A 14,255-nucleotide genomic window follows, 5' to 3' on the forward strand; every position below is an offset into this window, starting at 1 on the left:
CACCTTTTTAAAAAGGCAAAAAACTGGAATTCATCATCTCACTGTCAGTATTTAATCCTTGAATGCTACTCTCTACTAACAATACCCCTTATCAATGGCATATAAAACATGAAATCAGATTACAGTCCAAATAAACATGACCACTAATGTTAGGAGTAATTGATTAGCATTAGTTAAAATTGTTCTCAAAATAATTGATTTACATATTTACAGCAGGATATTTCAGATTTGCCCAGTAAATAAATAAATCTTACAAATGTATTAAATAATATTTTCATCTTGACAGTGCATGCTTTGCATAAGGATAGTCTTCCAAAAATTAACTGAAAAACATTTTTAATCTTCAATTAACAAAAAGAAGCAAAAAAACTATTTCACCCTGTGTTGATTTTAACCTGACAACTTTATCTCTAGGCACAATGTTCAATTCAGGATTTTTAAACAGAATTTGTTCCTACATCCCAACTAATCCTATACATCCACAGTCTAAATTAAGGAAGAAAAGGAGATGCTATTGAGACAGCCAGTTTCCATTAGTGATCCAATGATTGGCAGTGGGATCATGACCTCTCAATCTCGGGTCACCTACTTTTCTAAAAAGGGCAATCCCTCTGATCCATCTTTTAGCCACAGCTTCTCATCCAATCCCAAGCCTCTTGCCTTTTAGCTTTGATTTGGTGCAGGCTTTCCTTGGTATCACTCTCTACCTGTCATCAGCTCTTCTGTAAAGCGGTGCAAGTATCAAGATTCTAACCCTGGGGCACAATCAGGGTGGGCAGGTAAAACCTGGCCATTGGAACTACTTCCTTATCTTTCATAACCTCGGAGGCATGGCAGAGTATCAAATTCAAACTGGAGAACAGTACATGAAACAGCCAGATGCCCCAATGGAGAAGTTCCTTATAAAAGGCACTGTTTCCTTCACAGTCTGCTTGAAAAGAAATGTCATCTATCACATTAAAAAATAAATGGATCATAGGATTGTATGACAGGCAAATTGGCACATGGTATTCGTACTGCAGGTGAGTGCTGAAAAACACAAGTGCTTGTGTTTTTTTCTGCATTCCCGATATATCGTCACTCACAAGGCAGAGAAACTGAAGGCGGTTTAGACTGCTTGATTAATGTGAAAACATCTGATCCCTAATGAGAACATTGTACCAGAGCTACTTACAAAAGAAAAAGTTTAAAGCATTTATTTACACAATGACTAAGTGAATTAGATACATATACAAATGCATAGATACAATGTATATTTTTCTACACACTTTTTCATTTTCATGCAGAACAGAGACCTGGATCTATACACAGTGGATTTCAGTTCATTGGGCCTTCAGTTAATCGCAGCAGCTGTTGATTTGGAACTACTCTTAAAGAACAAAAACTAATCAAGAAAATAGCCAGGATTCCCTTCATTTATTTGGAACATTATGCTGTTTAATTGGGCAGGAGACTGTTAATGAACAGTTTCAAACTAGCATCAGTTGCGTGTACTTGCTCGGCTGTTAAGACAACAAATTCTGCAAGCAAAGTTTTTAAGTAGAATCAGTTGCACGTGTTTGTGCTCAAAAAGCAGTGATTTTTGTCACTGATAGTTGGTGAGAAATAAACCGCAAGACAATTCAGAACTGTTTTGCTCACTGCAGCTTCAAGCATTTAGACTTGGAGATGCCAGAAATGGCCAGGAGTGAAAATGAAACAATTTCATTACATCAACAAGTTAAAAACTATGAAGAATTTGAAGGTATCAATTATCTTCAATGTTATGAAGGAAATGAAGACTGAAGATGCAACCATCATATGAAGGCAGTCCATGATCTACACTAGGCATCTGTGCTTATTTTGTTCATTTACAGTCAAAGAATGCATCACAGTTGAATTCCTTCATTGGTAAGTATTAGGAGCTAATAGTTTTATAGTACTATAACAGTATTGGTAGTATTCTAATTTGTTCTGTATTTTATTTAAATATATAATTTGTTACTTTCCCCCCCCCCCCCTATACCTTTTTAACTATTTCCATGAATCTCTCTCCACAGATTCATTCTAACTTGCTGGCAGGATATTGCAAGGGAGATCATTGTAAGGAATATTACTATACGAGTGCAATCTATGAATGCTCATGTATTAGGGAAGACTGTAGTGAGAGTAAATCCATGTGTTAAGAGAAATTCTTCTTTCTTGAGTGGAGCTAAGTAACAATCTATGATAAACCAGGCAGCATCTATGGGAAAAAGAAGGGTTTCAGCCCAAAACATCAATTGTACTTTTTTCCCCATAGATGCTGGCTGGCCTCCAGCATTTTGTGCGCGTTGCTCAGATTTCCAGCATCTGCAGATTTTCTCTAATCTATGATATAGCAAAGATCAGCTGAATGGCCTGCTAGGAAGCTGAGTGCCCGTGACCTTGATCAAATCTGGGGCGATATTTGAGGTTGCAGGCAATCAGAGTGATCACACTGGCAGCTGTCTTGCTAAAACATAGCTCTCCAAGCAATTTTTGATCAGGGATAAGCCAATTATGAAAATAGATCGCCATAGCTCAGAATGGATCAGCCCTTCTATGTCTCCCCCACATAGTCCTGTAAAGTCAATGATCTATCATCATGCCATCCAATATGATTGGATGGAAGAAAAACCTCACTTTGGATATAGAAGTAATTTAGAATGCAAGAAGATCAAGACAGAAGGGTGAACGGTGTTAGAACCAGGTGCTGATGCTGCATAAGACAGGAATTTGACTGTTGACCCTTTAAATAACATTTTATGGAGAAGTTAGCAAAAGCTGGTTGTTCTGCAAGTGACAAGAACTATCATTTATCAGAACATAATCATAAAGATGGTGGAGATCTTGAGCAATGCACAATAAGTGCTGGAGGAACATAAGTCGGTGGCATCTATGGAGAGGAATAAATGGGCAACATTTTGGGCTGAGACCCTTCATCAAGACAGAAAAGGGAGAAGGCAAAATAACTGCCCTCTCCTGATTTCTTCTTCTTCAGCCCTTCATCTCTTTTACTCATCACCTCCCAGATTCTTACTTCATCTCCCCCTTACCCATTCAGTCAGTCTGTACTCCATCCATTCCAACCACATTCTTTTCTGGCTGCTTCCCCCTTCTTTTCCTCTCTTGATAAAAGGTCTCGGCCTGAAATGCCAACTATTTACTCCCCTCCATAGATGTTGCCTGACTTCCTGAATTCCTCCAGCACTGTGTGTATGTATCAAAGCAGCAAGGTTACAAACCATATTAGAAATTATTATGTGTTGTACTACTTTTTATAATATTTGACAGAACATTAAAACGTTTCAGAATCAGAAACTTTCCATTTTAAGCTTCCATTTGCCATTTAATTTTCTCAACTACATCGCTGATATCAAAGTGTAGAAACACTTAAACTCAAAAGGCTAACCAATGGGTTAAAAATGGTTCTGAACCAAAATGGTTTAGAATCTAAAATCAGAAGAAAAGCTGTGATTGAACAATGGGAACTGACAAGATGAGTTTTCCATTAAAGGAAATGCTTCAATAAGGAGCACTATATTGGATGTCATTCTGTTTTTCCCCACAGGAAACATCTTGATGTTGTAGGCCTCCCGTTGTTCAATTGTGATTTTGCCTCAAGTTTAGATGCTAATCGATATATGCCAGATACTCTGCTTATAAATCATCTTCTCTATTCTGAAATGTGTCCACACCATCAAGGAGATCAAGGCGTAAATGACAGGATCTGTCTGGTGACAAGTTATGAACAATGCAGGAGCTACAACACCAAACATCATTAAATAGCTGGAAGGGGATAGAGGAGACTCTGTTCATGAAGGTTTCAGGAAGATGAAGGAATCGCAGTAGACATAACATAGAAACATAGAAAACCTACAGCACAATATAGGCCACAACACACACAAAATGCTGGTGGAACACAGCAGGCCAGGCAGCATCTATAGGGAGAAGCACTGTCGATGTTTCGGGCCGAGACCCTTCGTCAGGAGTACTTCGTCAAACATCGACAGCGCTTCTCCCTATAGATGCTGCCTGGCCTGCTGTGTTCCACCAGCATTTTGTGTGTGTTGTTTGAATTTCCAGCATCTGCAGATTTCCTCGTGTTTGCACAATACAGGCCCTTTGGCCCACAAAGTTGTGCCGAACATGTCCCTATCTTAGAGATTACTAGGCTTACCCATAGCCCTTTATTTTCTAAGCTCCACGAACCTATCCACAAAAGTCTCTTAAAAGTCCCTATCATATCAGCCTCCACCACCGCTGCCGGCAGCCCATTCCACATACTCACCACTCTCTGCATTAAATACTTATCCCTGACATCTCCTCTGTACCTACTCCCCAGCACCTTAAACTGTGTCCTCTTATGGCAACCATTTCAGCCCTGGGAAAAAGCCTCTGACTATCCACACGATCAATGCCTCTTATCATCTTATACACCTCTATCAGGTCACGTCTCATCCTCCATGGTTCCAAGGAGAAAAGGCCGAGTTCACTCAACCTGTTTTCATAAGGCATGCTCTCCAATCCAGGCAACATCCTTGTAAATCACCTCTGCATCCTTTCTATGGTTTCCACATCCTTCCTGTAGTGAGGCGACCAGAACCGAGCACAGTACTCCAAGTGGGGTCTGACCAGCATCCTATATAGCTGCAGCACTACTTCTCAGCTCCTAAATTCAGTTCTACGATTCATGCAGGCCAATACACCGTTATGCCTTCTTAACCAGAGAGTCAACCTGCACAGCTGCTTTGAGCATCCTATGGACTCGGACCCCAAGATTCCTTTGATCCTTCACACTGCCAAGAGTCTTACTATTAATATTACATTTTGCCATCATATTTGACCTACCAAAATGAACCACTTCACACTTACCTGAGTTGAACTCCATCTGCTACTTTTCAGCCCAGTTTTGCATCCTATCAATGTCCCGCTGTAATCTCTGACAGCCCTTCACACTATTCACAACACCTCCAACCTTTTGTGTCATCAGCATCCCTCCACTTCCTCATCCAGGTCATTTATAAAAATCACGAAGAGTAAGAGTCGCAGTACAGATCCCTGAGGCACTCCACTGGTGACCGACCTCCATGCAGAATATGACCTGTCTACAACCTTTCTTTGCCTTCTGTGGGCAAGCCAGTTCTGGATCCACAAAGCAATGTCCCCTTGGATCCCATGCCTCCTTACTTTCTCAATAAGCCTTGCATGGGGTACCTTATCAGATGCCTTGCTGAAATCCATATACACTACATCTACTGCTCTTCCTTCATCAATGTGTTTAGTTACATCCTCAAAAAATTCAATCAGGCTCATAAGGCACGATCTGCCCTTGACAAAGCCATGCTGACTATTCCTAATCATATTATACCTCTCCAAATGTTCATAAATCCTGCCTCTCAGGATCTTCTCCATCAACTTACCAACCAGTAAGACTCATCAGTCTATAATTTCCTGTGCTATCTCTACTCCCTTTCTTGAATAAAGGAACAACATCCGCAACCCTCCAATCCTCCGGAACCTCTCCCGTCCTCATTGATGATACAAAGATTATCACCAGAGGCTCAACAATCACCTCCCTCACCTCCTACAGTAGCCTGGGATTCAGCTCATCCGGTCCGGCAACTTATCCAACTTTATGCTTTCCCAAAGCTCCAGCACATCCTCTTTCTTAATATCTACATGCTCAACCTTTTCAGTCCACTGCAAGTCATCACTACAATCACCAAGATCCTTTTCCATAGTGAATACTGAAGTATTCAAGGAACTTTATTTTTAATTATCCTAATGTAAACTGATTTAGCAACAGAATTAAAGACAAAGGAGGAATTGTGCAAGAAACTGATGTGTTCCCCATCCAACATGGAAGCAAAACCATTACTATACTAGAAATGAAGTGAGGCAAGTGATGTATAGTTCAGCAGGATACAGTTAAGAGAATAGCAATTCTGGAAAAGGATAAAACGTAATCAAGTATAAAAGCATTTATTTGAAAAAGGGTTTTTAAAAAATTTAGGCAAAATTGATTGAAATTTCAAACTGATCAGTCAAATGCTAACAGAGCAATGGAAGATCTGCAAATGGACAGTATGCTTCCTTGAGAGGGAAAGTACAGGCATTTAAGTCTGGATGAATATAAATTGTGATAGAAATGAAACAACAGGAGCCTTAAAAAGAGATGTACACGAGTGAGATAGGTCAGCTGTTTGAGTGGTGTGGTAACAACAACCTTGCACTCAGCATCAGCAAGACCAAGGAAATGATTATAGACCTTAAGAAGGGGAATACAGGTGAAGATACACTAATCCTCACTGAAGGGTTTGCAGTGGAAAGGGTGAGCAGCTTCAAGTTTCTGGATGTCGTCATCTCGGAGGACCTAACCTGGCCTAGCACATAGATAAAACCATAAAGGCGGCTCACCTGCATCTTTACTTTCTTAGAACTTTTAAGGAGATTTGACATGCCATCAAAGACTGACAAATTCCACAGATTGACAGTGGAAAGCATTCTGACTGGAGTTTCCCGACCAAGATATGCTGCAACCATTGCACAGGAACACCAAAGAATAACGGATTTGGACAGTTCCATCATGGGTACAGCTCTCCCCGCTTTTGAGGTGTCACTTCAGGACGGCAACATTCATCAACCTGAGAAACTCCCACACTACCTTGTATTGTATTTCTTTTTCTATCTCAATTTTGCACCAGTGTTATGTCTGTTTTGTGGTTTGTTTTTGCATAGATGTTCATTTATGCTCATTATGTACTGTACACCACCAAAAAGTTAATTTTAATGGCATTTAGCTCAGTGTATGTCTGCCTATGACAAGAATAAGCTTGCTATATGTTAAATGATAGGAGAACAAAGCTTCAAAAAGTAAAAAAAAAAGAACCAAAACAATAAAAGGACAGAGGAAGAGTAAAGATTAAAAAACCTGGTAAGAATGCAAAGATTTTTCATGAACATATAAGTGAGAGTTGTAAAAGTGCATGCCAAGGACTGGAAGATATTTTTTGAGATAGAATTATACTAAATAAAAATGATGTTCCCAAAGCCAAAGAAAGGAACAGGTAGCAGTGATTTAAATAAGGCAAAATGGAGGAAGTACTTGAAAGGCTGGATGTTTAAATTTAGGATAATTGGTCTAGATGAGCAAGTATGTATTTTTTGCGCGTGTGGGGGGTGGTGGTGGCAAGAGAGGGATTTGATGTTTTTCTTTGAACAGGTTAGTTCTATCTTTGTTTTGTGACTGCTGAGGGAAAGACAAATTTCAGGGTTGTATACTGCATACATACTTTGATAATAAATTGCAATTAATTAAATACTTTGAAACTCTGAATCTGGTGGGATGCTTCCTTGGTTACAGAAAGCTGCAAAAGGTGGAAATTCCACTGTGGTCTTGTAACTAGCCTTCCAATGCTACTTTAAAAAGGACAAGGATACTGAAAAGATTACAGTACCGTAGATTTCGCACTACAGAGCGCACCTGATTAAAAGCCGCTGGCTCTAATTTTAGAAAGAAAATCAATTTTGTACTTGTACAAGCCGCACCGGATTTTAGGCCGCACCAGATTTTCGGCCGCAGGTGTCCCACGTTGTAATATGAGATATTTACACAGAAAGATATTACACGTGAGGATTTTTTAACTTTTAATTAAATCCATATGGTAACATAAACAAATACATATTGCAAATGCTTTTTTTCGAACCGTGCCTGTAACGCGGCTACTTTTAAATATACATACGTATCGGTAACACACAAATTACGTTGCGTATACTTTTTTACTGAACAACATTCCAATATCTCCTAACGACTGGTAAAAAATATATATACTGCAGCCTACCAGGAAAAGTTATTGATCGCCTTTAACTTAAAAGCAGCGTTCGCTCAGATCTAATGCCGCTCGCCCCCACCTTCCCGTTTATCGCAAACCGGTATTTCCCACAAGACGCGGCGAAACCGGGTGTGACGTCATAGCATCCCGGGATGTAGTACAGAAAACAAATATAGTTAAAACACTTCTAACTTTAACTAGAATTTACTAACAAATGAATTACTAAGCGAAAATATTATAAACTAAATAACTGCCATAAAGGCAGCACAATGCTTTTCTTCGAGTGTTTTCCATGTTGATGAGGGTGAGTACAAATGACTGATTTACAATAATTTAATTGTGAAAGTGCGCTTGATTTATCGTACAATTTCATTGGACCTCTGTGAACTACTCATCAATTTTATTGGTCTACTGTTACGAGGCAAAATGTTTTTGGCGGCATGAAAAAAAATCATGCATTAGCCGCACCGTAGTAAAGGCCGCAGTGTTCAAAGCTGTTCAAAATGTGGGAAAAAAGTAGCGGCTTATAATCCGACATCTACGGTATATTCCAAAGAAAAAAGGATAAATCCTGTTATCATTAGCTTATCAGTCTATCAGTGGAGATGGTATGTAATTAGAAACCAAGTTCTATGAATAGCTCTTCCTGAGGATAAGTGAACAACGCAACACCGACACCAGACTATCCACTATCAAGGACGTACACAATATAGAGAAAGGTGTCAGAAAAAGGCCAGTAATATCATGAAGGAAACCACCCACCCTGCTCATGGACTGCTTGTCCTACTCATCAGGGAAGAGGCTATGCAGGCATTCAAGCCAGGACCACCAGACTCAAAAAGTTACTTCCCCTCAAGCCATCAGGCTGTTTACCACCTCCATCCATTAACCCACCCCATTACCACTACTTGATAATTTCCTGTTAGAGTCACCTTATATACAGATACTCCTGTACTTAGCATTACTATGTACAGTCTATGTATATAAACTAATCTTATGTATTTATATTTATTGTGTTCTTTATGCTTAATGCAATTTTTAAATACCGCATCAGATCTGGAATAACAATCATTTAATTCTCGTTTACACTTGTGTACTGATGAATGACAATAAACAATCTTGAATGAGATTAAAAATAACTTCAAAATTTGGCCTGATGCATTGGGCAACAGGAGCCAGAATGAGCATTCTGTTCTGGAAATATACAGTATTGCATTAAAGGGAAAATAACTATTTAAAACCTTGAGCTTCTGTAAATCCACATTCAACATGATTTTTAAAGAAAACTATCCAGAATTTTTAGCTAATGTTATGACTCCATCAAGCCACAGGACAGTTCAAATGCACCTCTCCACCCACATTTCAGAAACAGTTTATTAGAACAGAAATTTCTACACAGGAACATCCTCTGCATCAAACCAAAGACTCTGCCACATAACAAAAAATTCTCCAATAGAGTTCAAACCTCAGATCAACCATTGTGAAATATTCGGCCACACAACTACAGATTCATACATAGCTTTAATGAACCACAGTAACTGAACAGAAATGAAGAAAAATAAAACCATGATCCAAAATATGAGAAGCAATTATAGCAAAATAGAAAACCTACAGTACAATACAGGTTCTTCTGCCCACAAAGCTGTGCCAAACATGTCCTTACCTTGGAACTACCTAGGTTTACCTATAGCCCTCTGTTTTTCTAAGTTCAATGTATCCATCCAGGAATCTCTTGAAGACCCCATCGTTTCTGCCTCCACCGTCATCACCGGCAGCCCATTCCACACACTCACCACTCTCTGCATAAAAAACTTACCCCTGACATCTTAGTCTCAAGCCTTAACTCCCTTTCCCCACTTTTTGGTTCAAATTAATAACCAGTCATCTAACCTTGATCTGAAATCTTTACTCAGTCTCAACTCTCCCCTTGCAAGGCCATGGGAGATTTGAACTTACAAAAACTATAATGTAAATATCAAAAAACATAGTATTGAAAACCACTTTCCTATTTGAGAACCAAATGAGCCTCAAGCCATGTCCACCATGTGCAGATATCATGATAATCTATATGATAATTTCAATTCATTTTGACCAATTCACCATGACATTGTTACTTAACAAAATTATACTGATTTTTTTGCCCCTTGTAAAGTCAATCATTACCCAATAGCCTCTTAAGGGAAAAAAAACTCCACATTTCTGCTACTTTGTATACACACATATTGCACAATATATAGCAAATCTTGTGATAACACGTTGTTTGATAATTTGTCACTTCTTGGAAATGGTTAAATTATGTGCTATTTAACTACATATACTCTTTTACTACTTCAGGATTTTTTATTAGAATAAAGTTCTGATTTTCTAAAAGAAGAAAAGACATTATCATTGAAACAGGAAGTCAGATCTTTTGTTCAGCACATGAACATCTGTGGCAGTTTTGTCATGGTTCACCATGTTATGATTTAGAACAGTAAGTAGACTTAGCAGCTTCTTAAAGCTGAAGCAGCAAACAAACAGCATCAATGACTGGTACTGTACCATTGGCTACTGCATCACTCAATGAAAAATAATCCCAAAAGTCTTACCTGTCTGAGATCGATGAATGCTAACTGTAGGGTGTCCCCTTGGAAGCCTGGCACTGGCTCAGAGCTAGCAAACACTGAAAGCAAATAATCAAAAAGGGGAACTGTTGAGAGAGAGAACTAGAGCAAATCTATGAAGACTTAAGCAAAAGAAAAACTTATTTACAACAAAAAACTTTTATTCCCTATTTCCCTTATAGGAATAAACCCAAATTGAAGCCAATTAAATGGTTTTCTGTTCCAAACATGAAATTTTAGAGATTTAAAGATTAGATGTGGTTCAATAACATTAACCAGGCATCGTAATATAACATTTCTATGCAATCATGAATACATACTTTACAAAATGTGATTATGCTGAAGTTAGTAAATTGACAGATTTTTCACCTCAATTTCTGGTCCACAGGGTGAATGACTACAAAAGCATTTTAAGAAAATACCAATTCCATGGCTGTCAACATATTTTTTAAACATCTGCTTTGTTATAGCATCTGCTCAATAAAAATGCTACCTCTAGCCAAACTGCAATTAAAGACAGACAGTAGGGTGGGAACTTGCTTAACTTGCAGACAACAGGTGGAATGCTCTAAGCACTACAATCTGTACTTAACTGGTATGTCTGTTCTTGCCATGCAAGACATTTCTGATAATTTAATATAAGACATTTAAGAAAGGTAGTTAAAATGACTGAAAGAACAGAAAGCTTGACCAATTGGAAATCCCACAATTAGAGGCTACTGAAACACTTTCCTTTCACACCATTATAATCCATGCAAGGTAGGAAATTGAACTATCTGTTCTCATAAAAGCCATGATACCAATTTAAAGAATGGCGCCTATAGAAGAAATCTTTTGTTTCTATGCTGCATCACTTAAGTCACATTTAATTATTTTCATTTTAAAATTACGACCTGTAAATTGAATCTTCTCTCAACCTTTTCCCCATACTCCTTTAAACTATGGATTGGCTAGAAAATAATCACACAAAGGGATACGTTCTCTCAAAACATTTTGCGATGTCATGATGATAGTGATGCACCCATGTGACCATACTGACTTTTACATAATATTCAACATGAGCTCTGGCCTGAAGCTCAATTTGTCTTTATCCCAAGGCATTTCCTGAATAAGACAGATCCATTATTTGCATTCCCGTTAAGATCCGAGGGACAGCTGGGTGGAAGTTTTGGTGCTTGTGGAAGGTGCCCCGGAGAGAAAAAGACAACATTCCCAGTAAAACAGGTAATCTTCCTTTCTTCTACAAATCAAATTCTCTACACTGCTGGAGGCTGACCAAGTAATAACCACAATGAAGGGAAAGTATTCTTTACAGTGAAGATACACTCCAGCTGCGAGGCATGCATGGCAAATGCAAAATGGCTTCAACTGCTGCTAATTTAACACACATTTTGGTGAAAGTACATAGGCTAATCCAGATTTTCTGAATGTACAAATTAATTTAATGGTCATCTAAGAAACAGTTGAAAAATTTATGGAATGGACCTCCAGCTTTCCACTCTGATAAGATCAATATTGTATACACTCGGTAGCCACTTTATTAGGTACCCCCTGCACCTAATAAAGTGGCCACACTAAAACACGTTCATGGTCTTTTGTTGCTGTAGCCCATCCATTTCAAAATTGAGCATGCTGTGTGTGCGTTCAGAGATGCTCTTCTAAATACCACTGTTTTAACATATAGTTATTTGAGTTACTGTCGCTTTCATGTCAGCTTGAATCAGTCCAGCCATTCTCCTCTGACCCCTCTCAATAACAAGGCGTTTTTACCCATAGAACTGCCACGCACTGGATATTTTTTGCACTATTCTCTTTAAGCTCTAGAGACCATTGTGCATTAAAATCCCAGGAGATCAGCAGTGTTTGAAATACTCAAACCCCATACCGTTTGGCACCAACAATAATTCCATAGTCAAAGTTATTTATATCACCTTTCTTCCCCCATCCTGATGTTTTGTCTGACAACTGAACTTTCTGACCATGCCTGCATGCTTTTTATGCACTAAGTTGCTGCCACACGATTGACTGATCAGATATTTGCATTAATGAGGTGTACCTTAGAAAGTGATTAAGGAGTGTAAATTTGACAAGCCATCTAACCAGCTTTGAGCATGATTTGATATTTTCCAAAGGCACACGCAAAATGTGTGAGGAACTCAGCCAGCCAGGCTGTTCCTATGGAGGGGAATGAAAAGTCAACATTTTGGGTCAAGACCCTTCATCAGAGCTGGAATGGGGACCTAAACTAGGATATGAGGATGTAGTACCTATAGTCTTGAGAACTGATGTATATAAAACTAGTATAGAACCACTGACAAGTAATTCAGATCTGTTCTATATTTTCCTAAAAGTCAAATCAGTTGAGGTCAACTTTTAGATTCTACAGTCAGTGGTGCTGAGGTGTTCAAAAGCTGGTGACATTTTTCACAACATCAAATTAAGCTGTTGCTTTGTACTAATACATAGTAATGTGGATTTATTCTTCCAAACAAAATTCTTGAACCAAGATTGAAAGTATGTTTGCTTAAATATCCATACTAATAATTTGAAAAAAAGCTACATGAATATTAAAAAGTATGAATTTCATTTATATATCAAAAGATAGTCTTCTTGAATCTGGAAAAACACCACTGGTAAAACACCCTAATTAAAGATGGACATAAATGCAATCGGAAAGGATCACACAGTTATGAGAGTATTAACAGAGATGGAAAAGATACATCCTTTGTTCAAAGGAAAAGGGAAATACCAAGTATCTCACCCTCGCAGGTATTAAGATTATTGTCAGTGTACAGGAATTGAAGGAAATGAGCACTAAATAACTTGGTGGCAATATATAGAACCACGTGAAACTAATCAGGAATTGATTAACATAATGCAACTTAACCTGAAGTAAGTGACTTTTGGTTTAGTGCACCCATGAAGCAGAACCATGTGCTTTACCTGGCATACAGATGGATTACAAAAGCAGGACAAGCTATGTTGCAGCGAAAATTTCAAAGGGACACTGTGCATTACTTAGACTACTTCAGTGATAATTACTGTTCACCTTCAGTATTGTTATTGTTTGATACATAAACAGGGATGGTTCCACTAGGCAGCAAGAGCCTCTGTCACTCTTGACCTTGCTAACGAAAGTCAGAAAGTTGTATCACATATGGTCTCAGACTACTTGCACCAATCTGCACCAAAAAAGCAACATGGACAAAAGCTTAATGACAATGAGCACTGGACCAGATGTCCTAACAATACTGGATTGTTTATACTGTACAATTCAGAACCAGACTACTTATTTATTGAGCAACAAATAAAATGCGGGAGGAACTTGGAGTCCGGCAGCAACTAGTGGAAAACGAACAAATTAAGTTAGTTACCGTAGATTCCGGATTTTAAGCCGCTACTTTTTTCCCCACATTTTGAACAGCTTTGAACTCTGCGGCCTTTAATCCAGAGCGGCTAATGCATGATTTTTTTTCATGCCGCCTCGTAAACATTTTGCCTCGTAACAGTAGACCAATAAAATTGATGAGTAGTTCACAGAGGTCCAATGAAATTGTACGATAAATCAAGCGCACTTTCACAATTAAATTATTGTAAATCAGTCATTTGTACTCACCCTCATCAACATGGAAAACACTCGAAGAAAAGCATTGTGCTGCCTTTATGGCAGTTATTTAGTTTATAATATTTTCGCTTAGTAATTCATTTTCTAGTTAAAGTTAGAAGAGTTTTAACTATATTTGTTTTCTGTACTACATCGCGGGATGCTATGACGTCACACCCGGTTTCGCCGCGTCTTGTGGGATACCGGTTTGCG

At 38.5% G+C, this 14,255-nt stretch overlaps 1 protein-coding gene across 4 annotated transcripts in view; it reads right to left on the bottom strand.

The window, feature by feature from the left end:
• The window catches only part of LOC140715379 (exocyst complex component 6-like), a 169,959-nt gene that overhangs the window by 34,161 nt on the left and 121,543 nt on the right, over positions 1–14,255 (bottom strand). For all 4 annotated transcript variants that reach the window (XM_073027471.1, XM_073027473.1, XM_073027472.1 and 1 more), the window contains one exon: positions 10,424–10,497. In XM_073027471.1, the coding sequence (XP_072883572.1) occupies positions 10,424–10,497 (74 nt within the window). The remainder of the gene's footprint in view (positions 1–10,423; positions 10,498–14,255) is intronic.

This window comes from Hemitrygon akajei, chromosome 23, assembly GCF_048418815.1.
Source record: "Hemitrygon akajei chromosome 23, sHemAka1.3, whole genome shotgun sequence".
Classification (NCBI taxonomy): Eukaryota; Metazoa; Chordata; class Chondrichthyes; order Myliobatiformes; family Dasyatidae; genus Hemitrygon; species Hemitrygon akajei.